General features: G+C 30.9%; 3 protein-coding genes across 3 annotated transcripts in view; 1 reads left to right on the plus strand and 2 right to left on the minus strand.

Annotated features, from left to right (window-relative positions):
- Window positions 1-5,896: 5,896 nt before the first annotated feature.
- Window positions 5,897-7,637, minus strand: HELRODRAFT_179661 (hypothetical protein; the record flags this gene model as incomplete). The annotated part of the gene is made up of 3 exons (XM_009028484.1): window positions 5,897-6,016; window positions 7,207-7,397; window positions 7,607-7,637. 3 exons carry the CDS (start codon window positions 7,635-7,637, stop codon window positions 5,897-5,899), a joined length of 342 nt encoding a protein of 113 aa, XP_009026732.1.
- Window positions 7,638-9,745: 2,108 nt separating this feature from the next.
- On the minus strand, window positions 9,746-10,984 carry HELRODRAFT_179662 (hypothetical protein; the record flags this gene model as incomplete). Its single annotated transcript, XM_009028485.1, has 3 exons — window positions 9,746-9,810; window positions 10,240-10,524; window positions 10,891-10,984. The coding sequence occupies 3 exons, from the start codon at window positions 10,982-10,984 to the stop codon at window positions 9,746-9,748; spliced, it is 444 nt and encodes a 147-aa protein (XP_009026733.1).
- Window positions 10,985-12,785: 1,801 nt separating this feature from the next.
- HELRODRAFT_193628 (hypothetical protein) overlaps window positions 12,786-15,000 on the plus strand; it is a gene marked incomplete at both ends in the record, with an annotated part of 4,816 nt that continues 2,601 nt past the window's right edge. Inside the window, 6 exons of the mRNA XM_009028486.1 lie at window positions 12,786-12,795; window positions 13,286-13,511; window positions 13,807-14,019; window positions 14,199-14,310; window positions 14,451-14,729; window positions 14,997-15,000. The exon at window positions 14,997-15,000 is cut by the window's right edge and continues 164 nt beyond it. Coding sequence (XP_009026734.1) covers window positions 12,786-12,795; window positions 13,286-13,511; window positions 13,807-14,019; window positions 14,199-14,310; window positions 14,451-14,729; window positions 14,997-15,000 — 844 coding nt within the window. The remainder of the gene's footprint in view (window positions 12,796-13,285; window positions 13,512-13,806; window positions 14,020-14,198; window positions 14,311-14,450; window positions 14,730-14,996) is intronic.

Consider the following 15,000-nt stretch of genomic DNA (forward strand, 5'->3'; position numbering starts at 1 on the left):
GTAATAATACTTATTCAACGAGTTCGTATAATTACACCTACTTACATTACTTATACTTGCACGCACACGCACACGCACGCGCACATACACACATACATAAGCTACATAAGCACGTACATGATGATCGTACGATCAACCAACATATGGAAGGAAGTTTTTTTAATTTTATTAAATCACTTTGTTTTTAAGATTTATTGAAAGATAAGTATCATTGAAACGGGATTGGTAATTCGGAACGAAACCGTTTGGGGAAATGACGTCATTTTAAAAGTAGTTTCACAGTACGTTAGTGAATTAGCCAGAATAAACATTGTATTCGATTCCTATAAATAGATAGATATGTGTAGTTATTAAATATATATATATATATATATATATATATATATACTAGCTATATATATATATATATATATATTTATACATTTAAATTTTACAATTAAAGTGAAGTAAGGTGTGTGGAGTAAAATTATTTTGAATTCTCTCGGAATAATTTGATTTGAACCGCGCGCGTACATACACATGTAACAGATTTCTGTTGGTTTTATAAAGAAGTTATGTAATAAATATATACAAAGAATTTAGAATACATGTATACAAATAATTACTAAGATTATATGTCTGCATAAAAAGAAATACAGCAGTTCCAACCAGTCAATCAATCAGAATGTTTCAAAGTTTGAGTAGCTCTGTTGTCAAGAATGTATATTAGTGAATTACATAAAATCAAAAATTAAATGACATTGAAACAATAAAATTTTTACAGATGTTTATGATTGAATTGATTGTAAGTATAATATATAAAAGAAATGAACTAAAAGAAATACATTTTTTTATTTTTCCATAGTTATGTGAAAAAGGAGTGATCTCGATTAAATTTGAATTCAACTAGCTAAACGTATACACATACTCGAACCTTCCCATCAGGAAGTCCGTAGGCGGTCGTTGAATTCATTCTAGTATAGTTAACATATTGTTGTTAAACACATATAATAATGTTTCCTATACATTAAATAAAGTTTTTAATGATGTCAATGATTGAAATGATAAGAATATATGAATGGAACTGGTATAAATAGGAGCCGAAAATGCGTTGGAATCCGACCGGGCACTTTAGGGCATTCCCTTAGCGCCTGGTCCCTTTTTTTATTTCTTTATCTTAGTTAAGTTATTTATTATTTCTAGACGTGTTCGTTACCTATTGTTACTAGATTTTTTTTCGTTACATATTATTTCTAGATTTATTCGTTTATTTTATTCGGTACTTATTATTTCTAGATTTATTCGTTTCTAACGCTCTAGTTTATTTGTATTGTATCGTTTTGTATTGTTTATTGTTCAACACAACACCAACAGCAGCAATCAAACACAACAATCAACACAATATTATTTTCGTTATATTTTAAGTTTATTATTTCTAGACCATTCGTTACTTATTATTACTAGATTTGTTCGTATGTTTTATTCGTTACTTATTATTTCTAGATTTGTTCGTTTATTTTATTGTTATTATTATTGCGCGGTCATACATACACCCACACAAACACATACACATACATACATCCATATATTCGTTGTTTTGTTTGCTTGATGTTTTATTCTCTTTTCTTTACTTTTTTCTTCGTAATTGTACAAATAGGTAGGATTAATTTGTAAGTTGAGCTAATTGAACATAGGTAGGTGAGTTAATTTAGTGAACATAGGTAAGTTAGGGACTCTATTCTTTCTTTCTTTCTTTCTTACGTTCTAGTTTATTTGTATTGTATTGTATTGTATTGTTTTGTTCAACACAACACCAACAGTAGCAATCAAACACAACAATCATCATAATATTATTTTCGTTATATTTTAGTTAAGTCTAGTTAAGTTGTGTATTATTTCTAGACCATTCGTTACTTATTATTACCAGATTTGTTTGTTTATTTTATTCGTTACTTATTATTTCTAGATGTGTTCGTTTATTTTATTATTATTGCGTGGTTATACATACACCCACATACACACACATACACACATACATACATACATACATACATACATACATACATACATACATACATACATACATACATACATATGTTCGTTGTTTCGTTTGCTTGATGTTTCATTCTCATTTCCTTACTTTTTTCTTCGTAATTGTACAAATAGGTAGGATTAATTCGTAAGTTGAGCTAATTGAACATAGGTAGGTGAGTTAATTTAGTGAACATAGGTAAGTTAGGGACTCTATTCTTTCTTTCTAACGCTCTAGTTTATTTGTATTGTATTGTTTTGTATTGTTTATTGTTCAACACAACACCAACAGCAGCAATCAAACACAACAATCAACACAATATTATTTTCGTTATATTTTAAGTTTATTATTTCTAGACCATTCGTTACTTATTATTACTAGATTTGTTCGTATGTTTTATTCGTTACTTATTATTTCTAGATTTGTTCGTTTATTTTATTGTTATTATTATTGCGCGGTCATACATACACCCACACAAACACATACACATACATACATCCATATATTCGTTGTTTTGTTTGCTTGATGTTTTATTCTCTTTTCTTTACTTTTTTCTTCGTAATTGTACAAATAGGTAGGATTAATTCGTAAGTTGAGCTAATTGAACATAGGTAGGTGAGTTAATTTAGTAAACATAGGTAAGTTAGGGACTCTATTCTTTCTTTCTTACGTTCTAGTTTATTTGTATTGTATTTTGTTCATCACTACATCAACAACAGCAATCAAACACAACAATCAACACAATATTATTTTAATTATATTATTATATATTATTCGTTATTTTAAATTGTATATTATTTCTAGACCTTCGTTACTTATTATTTCTAGACTGTCGTTTTATTATTAACCCCCTCATGAACGGCTGCCTTGACGTGGCGAGGGGGCTTCTCACTAAATGCCGTTCAAGTTTGTGCTTTTCCTTCTTCACTTGTTTGTTTTCTTAAAAATGCGATTCTCTATCTTTTTCGTTGTTTCATTTTTTGGCGCACTCTCAAACATGGGTTACATCAGCATTTGCAACGAATTACCCATCCAATTTATTAAATTTTGTTTGATGTTATTTTTGTTTGATGTACAATCATTATCATCGATATTAGAATGAAATCAAACTGAGAATATTTCAAATTTTTGAAAACAGTATCTTTATTCATTTTATGATACTACTTTGTTCAGTAAGATACCTATTGTTTGTTAAAAGCTATGCATTTTCATAAGCCAATAAATCCATGGAAGTCAAATAGTTCGACCTGAAAAATAAATATCAAATTCACTTTTAAATTAATATTTTGAATTATCATTTGGAACTAGCGCCGGATTTAAAATTTTTAGGCTTGTTTTCAGGATTTGAGTTTGTTTTACTATTTTTATTTTTATATTTTGTCACTAATTATCAATTTTTAAAAACGTATTATCATTGCCACCGCCTTCCGAATGTAGTACATTATCTTTTCTAATCTATCTATTCTATTCTATTGCTATCTAATCTATTAGTATTTTAATTTTTAATCTATCTATTTATTTGATAGATAATTTGTTATTCATATTGTATTGTGATAATATTGTTGTATAATATCTGACGACTGCACAAAAGAAATTGACAGAAGGATATCAATAGCCCATGGAATGTTTGCATTGTTGAAGCCTTGAACTTCTTTTGAACTTATTGAAGGAAATAGGGAAAAGTGAAAATATATCTATAAAAACAAAGTTGTGTTTGATAGATGGTACTGATATATTGCAAGAAGGTGATATCATGGATACAAGCAACAACAACCATTCAACAGATATTGATAATATTAACAACAACTATACAGGAAATATAATTGCTAGTTATTATAATCCATCCACCAATCATGTTCAAGATGATGTTTCAAATGCATCCAGTCAAATTCATGACATTTCCAATGTATCCAATCAAATAACATCTCTGGAATGCCCTGGCCTAAATTTAAAAAGATCTTATTTATGATCTCGCTAAGAAGAAGGTCGCAATCATCACCTCTGCCTATTCTTCCTGTTATAGATGAAGACAAAGTGTTAACTACTTCTACTACTGCTTTAGATTTAGAAAAATATATTATAAAAATCTCAACCAATAATTTAGAAAATACTAACATTTATCATCAGGTTGCTGTCAGTCCCATGATTTTGTTAAAATGATGTTTACTTTTAAATTGTGGTTGCTGTTGTTGCTTTATTTTTATTATTATAATTATTATTATTGTTGTTGTTATTGATTCTTGTTGTGCTAGTGGTATGCAACTCTTTTTGATAGTTTAACAAACTCTTTTTGATAGTTTAACAAACTCTTTGATAGTTTAACAAAATTGGTGCCTTATTCTTTTATGTTCTGAATGCATCTGCACGCATTTAAAAGAGGCCCTTCAAATTTATTAACCAGTTTATAACGTTAAATATTTGTTTCATAGATTCCAAAGCCATCAGAAGATAGCATGGAAACATCGCAAATGATGCCATAAGTTAGAAAAAAGTTGATAAACTCTTCAAAATGTATTGGATCCAACAGTGATTCAAGGTTTATTCAGAACTTATTTATTCCTTCATTAAATATTTTTCCATTCCTTTATTCAAAATTTATTTAATTCTTCATTCAAAATTTTTTTATTTATTCATTCAATTTTTTTAATTTTTTCATTCATTTTTTCATGTTAATCAATTTTTTTCTATACGATCATAACATTCTATCAGTTATTCAACTATCTAAGAGATGAATGAACAGTTGAATTTTCTTAATTTGAATTTAAATTTAGCTTGCTTGGACATTCAGAATGCCTTCATTGAGGTAACTGCATTAACAACAACATTACTTCCAAGTTCAATTGAACAGCAACAACAACGATGCATCAACTACGAACTGATGAATTTATCGTTGGCAGTTGTGACAATGTGAATGACAACATCAGCAACAATGGACGAGGCTCTTCATAGCGATGTTGATGCATGCACAAAACTTTTTGAAAGATTATCTGTTAGTAATTCTGATTTAAATGATTCTAATGTTAATAATGTTAACAATTCAACCGGTCCAAATAAAGTTGACACTAACAATTCCATTGATGCAAATAAAACTGATGTTGATAATTTAATTGATGCAAATAAGATTGTGGTTGGTAATTTAGTAGATCCAGAAAAGAATGATGTTGATAGTTTTTTTGATTCAGTTAAACATGAGGATGGTGTTATAAACATTGAGCCACAAAATATCAAAAAATTATATTGATGATAATTCTAAAAATAGTTTCAAAGAATATAATGTTAAAGATGTTGATGCTGATTCACCAAATGATTTCTATAATGAGTGCTTCATTATCAACAAATCCAATCAGCCAGCTGCCGCAGAACGTCAAATTGAAACCACAAACTGCAATATTGACAACAATTTCGTTACAAATTCACCCACAACTTTTAAGGAAATAATATGCTCAGAAACAACTAATAACTTTAAAGCTAATTGGCAAAAATAGGATATTGAATATCCCAGAGTTGCCCTGTCAGGGATTAGAATGGCTCCTCTTGGATCCATATTAAAAACTTTGTTATGTTATGTTTTTATGTAATAATTATGTTTTTAATTTTTATGTGTTATATTCAACATCTGGAGGGTGAGTCATTTCATTTCAATATTTTTATTCAAACCCAGCACTTTATAGACTTGGATGAAGCTGTATGTATTGATATTCAGTGACATCAAGGCTGGTAGGGAATCAGCCAACACAACTAAAGATGCATATGACCATCTTGAAAATTTATTGTCACAAATGATGCTGCAACGATTCTTAATGAATTACCGGTTAGTTAAGTTTTGTTAATAGTTGCTATTTAATGGTGTTTTGTTTGTACAAATGTACAGAAAATTTAAAATTTTTAGAAAATGGGTGCAACTTCAACTTCCAAATTAATGAGCTGACCTCTCAACAGCAGAAACAGGAATGTGTGGATGCCACAATTTTGTGTTGGTCTTTGCTGGACGTATCTAAAATCAAGCTGTTTAGATTTGTATGTGCTTTATAAATGTGTTTCTTGTAAATTTTTAACTGGTAATTTTTCATAGTGATCTTCTATTTTCTTTGACCTATTTCTTTCTTCATCACATATAACACTATAATAATATATAATCCTATACAACTCTATATAACTAATAATGCTTTTATGCTTATTATTTTATATTATAAAAGCATTTATGCTTTTATGCTGAAATTCTGTTGTTTCCTTTAATATTTGTCGCTTTTAAAATATATTTTTTTTAAATGGCGATTTTAAAAATTTCATGCAAAGGAGTCCAATTTTGACCACGTTTTTAATTTTTGCTTTATCTATTAAAATGAACTTATGAACAATTTTGATTTAGTGTAATTCGTTATTAATTGCGGTTGCTTTTTAATTATTTTCTAAGTGAAAGTTACAAGGAATAACCTTACAGTGTGCAAATGGAACGCAATAGATAAGTTTACTAAACTGTCTAAATAGATGTCAATATTTAAATAAAATAAAAATTTCCTACGAACGTAGGATCCAGATCGGTACACTAAAAAATTACAAATCCTAGATATTGTTAACCCAGCAGCGGCTAAAAATGTGTAAGGCATCAGTGAAATGGAAATTTCGCACAATGAAAAATTTACTTTGATATGCAGCCGCAGTTTGCAAAAATGAGTTTTTTTCCTTGAGTTCATTTGTTATTGTGAAATCTTTTCGTATATATATTTGTATAAATAATTTCTGTTTGGTATGTTCATTTAGTCATTGTGGTATGCTGTAAACTGTTTTTACTAAATGTTTATGTTTATTTATCGGTCTTCGACTATGATAGAAGAAACACGTAAGAATAATTAAATTAAATTAAGTTTTGCTTCCAGCAAAGTTTATAATGGGAATAATATGATAAAGCATAAGTATAATAGATAAAACATTATTAAAAAAAACTGGCAGATACGTTCATATGAATTTAAAAAAATAATTTTCATAATTTAAAAGCATTTCTCAAATTAATTTTTTTTTTTCGGTATTTTTGCAAAACTTCTTGTGTTTCTTTACATTTCTGCAGAAAACTATTCTTTAAGTTCTGAATCTGTGTGAAAATATTTATTCAATTTTGATTATTGTTTATAAATTTGTTGGTTTTATATATATACTAGTATTATTTTTGAACTGTCATTTTTGAACTTGAAAATTACTTCAGTTTTTTCCTGCTTAAGAAGTAACGTTTTGTTTAAAATCTCTTCTTGCATTCTCAGTTTTTCAGTGATAAGTTCGTCAGCAACTTTCAAGAGTAAGCTAATTCTTCTTTTAGTGTTTCGACTGGTTAAAAGTTCACTGTTTGGATCCTTACGAGATGGGCAAATTATCAGTTTGTTACTCGAGTTCCCTAAGTTAAAATATTTTTTCTAAGTTTAATTATTATAAATGACACAATTTTATATTTGATTTCAATTCTTTGGAGTAAATTTATAATTAGAAAAAGCATGCAGTTTCCAATCGTCTCGTGCAGAATTATTGTGCCAATATGATGTATCAGCAGCTATTTAACATAATTCTTTAATTCTTTTTGCATGACGGAGTTCAGTACGAACCAACGACAGGTAACTTTGAGTCCTTTGACGTTCATTGTGCAAATGAATAAGTTTCAAGCTGACTTCGAAATTGTAAATATGGTAGGTTAGGGTCACGTAAATAAGGAGGTAAACCATTCCAAACAATCGAGCCAAGAACCGCAAAGTTGCGGGAACCCGCCGCTAACTTTGTAGTCGGGATAATATATATATATAATATACAGTGTTGTATAGATTACTTTTGGAAAGTAATCTAATTACAAATTACTTTTAAAATTAGCTTGAGATTACAGATTACTTTGCAATGATGTGTCCGATTACAGATTACATCATCAAACTTTTTGAAATTACAGATTACAACAACAACACACGTTTAGACGGCATTTTCCCCGAGATCGGGGGTTGCCGTTTGGCTACCTATGATAAAACCGAAATACCCCTCGACGCCATCCACATCTGTCACTCGCCTCAGTATCACGCAACCCCGCTTTCACCCTGTCCTTCTCCACCTGCTCTCTCCATCCCAATCGCGGACGACCCCTTCCTACCGACCCCTTCCCTCCAACGCTCGCCTAATCCCGACCCTTTCATCCCTTCTCAACACATGTCCATACCACCGCAATCAGTAGTATTGCGGTGGTATTCACTAGATTTCGTTATCTACTTTTCATATTTAACGTCAGTGCATGGGTAACTGCTTTCTGGTAGCAACGTTTCCATAGTCTAACTTATTGCATGCTATAATAAGATTCGTATACATATATTAGTATGAACTTGGTCTCCATAATTTAACTAACTGCATGCTGTTATAGACCTTGTATGCATATATTTGTACATACATATGCATATATTTGTGTAATAATATGCTCCGAATACCATATAGCCGATATTTTATGTATTTCTCTTATTGCGTTATTTATACACTGGACTCCTTCGACATTGATTTTTCATCTGCAATTAGGACCCTGCAACCAATTATTTAATTCTAGAATTATCTGTTCTTTATATGTTTGATGCGTTTGTTTGTCTCAATTAACTGTTTAATTTTATAATTTTAGATTCGGTTTTTTATTGTTTGACGCCTTTTCAATTACTATTTTCAATTACAATTGTTCCCTGCAAATGACTTCTTTTAATTTTAATTTTAATTTATAATTTCAATTTTAGATTATTTAATTGTTGTTTTACGCGTTACTTCTTTTATTGCAATTTCCTCATTTAGTACATTTAATTCGTTTTGGTTTTAGTAAATTTGATGTTGATCCTTTCATTTTAATTTAATTTAATCATGACCCTGCAATTAAACGTTATCATTTCACCTTGATGACACGTATGAGTTTACTTTGTTTGGTTCATTTTAGATGGTTTTAATTCATTTGACCTATTTTCTAATTTATTGTAAATATTTTTTATATGACATACGCTATTGATATATATTTATATTTTGTCATTAAACAGTCTGCTAGTCCTGATGAGAATTACTATAAAATTCGAAACACTTGTGTAGACAGAGCAGACTGTCCACTGATACTCCACGTCGTTATTGATTTTTTCTTGGAAATAAAAGACTTGCACTCATTTCTACGAGTTTCTACCCACACGGTCGGTGTCGTGTTAACATACATTTGATTACGAATATCAAACTTCATTTAACCCTTATCAATGTCACAATGTCCTCATTCAGTCCCATCATTGACATCAGCTCTGTACTACTCCTCCTATCCTTCACTTTAACCCCACACATCATCCTCACCATAGCTCTTTCAGCCCTCTGCAGTACACTTTCCTCCTCTCTCCTCAACACCCAAGTTTCACCACCATATACCATCGCTGCTCTCACACATGCTTTATATACCCTCCCTTTCATCTTCACTGACCATTTCTTTCCACACAATACCCCACCCAGTTCCCTAAATTTCATCCATCCCACACGAACTCTAGCCGTAACTGCGCTCAAACATCCTCCATCCGCATTCAGCTTATCCCCTAAGTAAACAAAGCTTTCCACTCTTTCAATACCACCACTTTCAATGAAATTACAGATTACATCATAAGAATTTTATTTAATGAATGTCACATAGTTTTATGAATTATTGAATTATTAAATTGTAATTATTCATAAAATAATTTAAAAAATTGCATTTTTTTTAAATTTCATGAAATTTCAAACAAGTTTGAACCAGAAGCGACTTTGCTTATCCTGCTTCATAACGTTCTTGAGCAGACCAACTTTTTAACATTACGTGGGCGGTCTAATTAAAAAGCATACGACGTCAATGGATAAACTATTTCTTTTGATTAAGTCTTTTTTTTTAGTTTTTTAACTTTAAATTTTAAAAATCTTAGGTATTGTTGTCGTTAAAGTAATCTAAAATAAAGTAATCGTGACACCTGTTTAGATTACAGATTACACAAAAAATGTAATTTGATTACAGATTACTTTTATAAATGATGCGATTACAGATTCAAAAAAATGTAATCGATTACGTAATCGGATTACTTGTAATCAGATTACTATACAACACTGATAATATATATATATATATACTCATAGAATATATACATATTCATATATATCAAGCAGTTGAAAAACGTAAAAAATGTATTGACTTTCATTTTCAATATCATTCTAGTAGAAAAGAATTGAAAATGCCTTACTGGCTTTTTCTTCCTGTTTACAAAAGATTGTCAACAAATTATGATTTGTTAAAATTCGTTTATCTCTTTTGCAGTGATCCAATGTTGTTTGTTGCTGATCGCTGGCAGCTGCTGCTTCCATTCCCAACGCAGCTGGACGATCATCCATCTGACAATGACGTGCAAGCGCAAGTGACGCGCTTGCTGTCGTTGGTTGCATGTGTGTTATTTTCAACTCATTGTCGTCTTTCTCTTCCTTTTCCGTTGGAGGTGGAGTATGAGCAAAGTGAGACAATGGGTAAATTACTGAAAGAGGTCGTGATGGATAGGTTTGCGAAAATAACATTGGTAAAGTTTCATGCGTTTTGTCATTCGTTGTGAAAGTTTGTTTAGAATCCATTTTTAACAGTGATTAATGAATGATTGATTTATAACAGAACATTTCAAAATTACGTTGTAATTTAACTTTTTCAGAAGGGGTATTGAAAGCAAAAAAATTATGTGAGAAATTTTTTTTCTTTTAATAATGTCTTTTGTTTGAATATTACTTAACTTATTTTATTTTTTAGATGTTTACATTTACATTTTGACGTTCATTCTGCAGCAACATAGATCTTCAATTCGTAAGGAGAAATTTTAAAAATTGAGTGTTTCATCATTTAACTTAGCAACTTTTCCACGTGGCAGGTTGATATAACGTAACCATCGTCTCGTTTCTACCGAAGCCTCTGTTTTTTGTTTCTGATCCACAATGATTCTCAGTCATTATAGGCCTATTATCAGAAAAGTTGGCCTCCTCAGTTAAAATGTTGGACCCCCGTTGCCAAAAAGTGTTTTTCAAAATTTTCTAGATGCAATGCGCCACTGTGTGTATCATGCGCTGTGCATGTGGCACAAAAGTTTTACCACATGGAATGATGCAGTAAGCAGTTTTCTGCATTTTCACAGCTGCATAATAAGGAACAAAAATTTACTAAAGCCATATTATACTGGTGTTATGAGCGTTACATTTTGAAATTTAATCAGCTTGATAGTTTTGAAGATTGACACAGACAAGGATGGCTATGTAGTAGACAAGGCTGAGTTAACAACTTGGATTGAGCACACGGAATTGGTGTTAATAGGATTATATTATATTATATGGAAAAATTGAAAAGAATGGAGCAGACGTCGGGCGTGTGGACGATGAAGGTGCGTCTGGTCGTCATGCCAGGCTCAATAGATGTCGTTGATCCCAACAGCGGACATCTCATCGAAAGGTGAGATGCATAATTGCTATTAATTATTATTTGCCAGTGTCATTTATTTTCAATTCTCACATTATGGTTTTTTTAATATTGAAATCATTTTCTCCCGAAGCTTCCCAATGAGTTTTTGAGGAATAATATAAAATTTTTACGCATGCATCGCGTTCGATAGCTACAATATAGCTACAAGCTGAACACCCCTTCTGAAGAGCAAAGTAGAACAACCCACCTGATTGCCTGCGTCAGTTGATCATTCGACTGGGAGGTGGATGGATCGATGATCAATGATTTTATTGCGATGAGGAATCTTGACGACACCTGCTTTATTCCTGGCAGGTTGATGTTATTATCGTCATCTACAGACATCAAAACATTTCTCCTTCATGCTGCAGCTCTGACAGACACGCAACTGCTCACACGCTGCACTTGTCTAAAACATGATCTCTTCCTTCATCCTCCTCTTCATCACTCCATCTTATTCTTGCAAAATTGAACTTGCACAACAATTGACTAACTTTGGTAATAAGGTACCTACAAATAGCTTATTACTTAATTTTTAAATTATGGTTTACTTATTCCATATATTATAAATTGCATATGTCTGTATTATATTTAGATAAATTTTATCCTAATAACAATTGGAATGATGATTGCAAGTTTGTTGTAGTGATGTTTAGCTCAGTTTAAATGAATATTGAAATTTTTTTTTTTTATTAATTTATAAATTTATTAATTTATAATTAAAAGAATTATATTTTTTATTTGCCAGAGTGAACAACGGAGTGAAACAAGTAGAAGAGTCATCATTGAATGCGGCAATCCATGTTTTCTATCTTTCAGCTGTCATCACTTTTATTATTCGAATTCGCTTGTTTTGTTATTAGTTGTATAGAGTTGTATAGGATTATACATTATTATATAGTGTTATATACGGTTATATAGGCTTATATATAGTTATGTAGAGTTATTGATTATATATAGTTATATAAACATGAAAATGTAAGACACAAACATACACATAATAATAAACATTAAAATATTATCGTTTTTTATCTGTACGTGCGTTCGTACGTACATTTGTTTGTTTGAATGTATGCGTATGTATGTATGTTTGCATTTGCGTTACAACCTTGGACGACAGGAGATCTTTGACTGGCCACTGCCGACCTCTAACGAACCTGAATAATAAGTAAATATTATTATTATTACAAGAGCATTTATTATGAATAGTGAGCATGTAGAATATTAACCATTATAGAACGAAATTGTATAAAAAGCGTTTAAGTAATGACTGGACAAATGTGAATAAATGAATAATGAATGAAAGAATGTTAGTGTGTTATATTGATCAATATGACGACTCAATGAACCGATGCTTATATAATAGTCCTCAATAAAATCTGGAACTAACCAAACTTAAAGTAGAAACCGGTTGAAACTGATTTGTAAATTTGCTTCAACAGATTTTTGTGAAGAAAGCATTTTATTTTCATAATTTTACAACATTGATATTTCACTTCAAGAGGAAATAAAATTATCTTCATGTCTGGGATGCATTCTGTTGTTTTCTTTGTGGCTGTTTTTGTTATAAATTGTGAGTTGTACTTAGGTCCGGATGATTTTATAATGTTTCAATTTGATCCTCCATTCACATCTTCGCAAATTCTGTTTTCAAATATTTCAAATCATTGAAAATTTGAAATATTGTTGTTCTTCACAAAGCTATCACAAACATTTTATTTAAATCATTCTTATTAATGGATTAATTAATTTATTAATTAATTAAATGATTTAAATGATTTAAATGCATTTTTAATTAGTATTCTCAGTGGCAGGGTCCGATGGTAGGGAACATGAGGCTGATGGCTTTTTCAAAGTTGTGCAAGTGGAGCCAAAATTTGCATACTACAACGTGCCAACCAATGTGAAAGTACATTTCAAATCTGCAATCAACAACCTGAGCTCGGCATGCAAATCCAGTCAATTTGGTTTCTACATGCTAGAGGATTTTACTTACGATGAAAATTCTTCCATCATATACAAGAGGTAGAAATTAATTTTTTTGACCATATGCCTTGTACGGTTTAATTAGAATATTCATCTATGTTAATAATGGTCTCATTAGAAGGCCAATAGGAAGTAAGTATTAGAATTTATGTTTAATTATTTTATATAAGACAAGTTTCAGTTCCTCATCTTGATTTGAGGGTTTTAAATGGTGAAACAGTTGTGACCTATACTGCATGAACTATTTCACATACTGCCAATTATATTATTGTATAGTGATTAACATTAATCACCATCATTGAAAATAATTTTCGAAATGAACGTCTGTTAACAGATTGACGGTAAAGAATGATGACGATGATTATGGCAGCGAAGGATGTATTTTGCTGGCCAGCGTTTTAAAATCCAGGGGCAGTTTACAGTTGCGAACGGAATCAAAACTTTTCCTCAAATTCAACAAACGAATCATAAATACTAATACATCCTTCTTGTTCAAACCTAAAAGTTCATTTCAACCTTCTATTACGCCTTCAGCCACTATCATCTCGTCAGTCATTCGTTGTTGCTCTTTGCTATTTTTCTTTTATTTTCATCATCGTGCTTGCTGATATTAGAGTTGATGATGTATCTATCAGCTTGCAAATCTCAATAGAAATTTTTTTATTGAAAACAGTGATAATCAATAATGACGCAAAGTAATATTAATAATATTGTTGAATAAATCAGCGGAGGAACGCGGGTTGTCATCAGCGGTGAGAACATCGATCAGTCCGCTGGCGACCTCAAGATGTTCGTTCAATGTTTTGAAATGGATAGTGGTCTTTATTGGGAGAACCAAGTTGATCCTGCTTTTATATCATTAAGTTATCATTGCCGTCATCATTATATTATAATTGACATTAAGTTATTAATATTATCGCCGTCATCATAGTAATTATTGCTGATGTTGTAATTATGAACACGTTGATTGATTCGAAGGAGACTTGCGAAGTGGCGTCACCGACATCTGTCCAATGCAAACAACCGAAACTTTTGTTTTCTGAGAAACTGATGAAAAATTTGAGATTGAAAGCAGAGGAGAACATTTCTGTTCCGTTAAATTTGACTGGGAGAGCTCAGTTAACGTTCACTTTGATGTTCGAGAATGAATCACATACGCTGACGGCACCCAGTATCTACAACGACCCCATCATCGACACATTCCATCCTTATGTGCAGACTTTCGACATCGAGAAAGATAAAAGAATTTTTATAAAAGTCTGTATCCATTTGAAAATGTATTCAAATAATTAATAAGTATTACGATTTGACAATATATAGGCACGATTAGCTGAATAAGCAACTGAATTCATTAAAAAATTTATTTAAAAGTTGTAAAATAGATTCGTTTTTTATTATTATTTTCTTACTCATTTTCATCATCATAACCACCACCACCACCACCATCGTAATCATCATCATGATGACCACCACCATCGTAATCATCATCATAACCACCACCATCGTAATCATCATCATGATGAGGGCA

This window comes from Helobdella robusta (assembly GCF_000326865.2).
Source record: "Helobdella robusta unplaced genomic scaffold HELROscaffold_56, whole genome shotgun sequence".
In the NCBI taxonomy this organism is placed as follows: Eukaryota; Metazoa; Annelida; class Clitellata; order Rhynchobdellida; family Glossiphoniidae; genus Helobdella; species Helobdella robusta.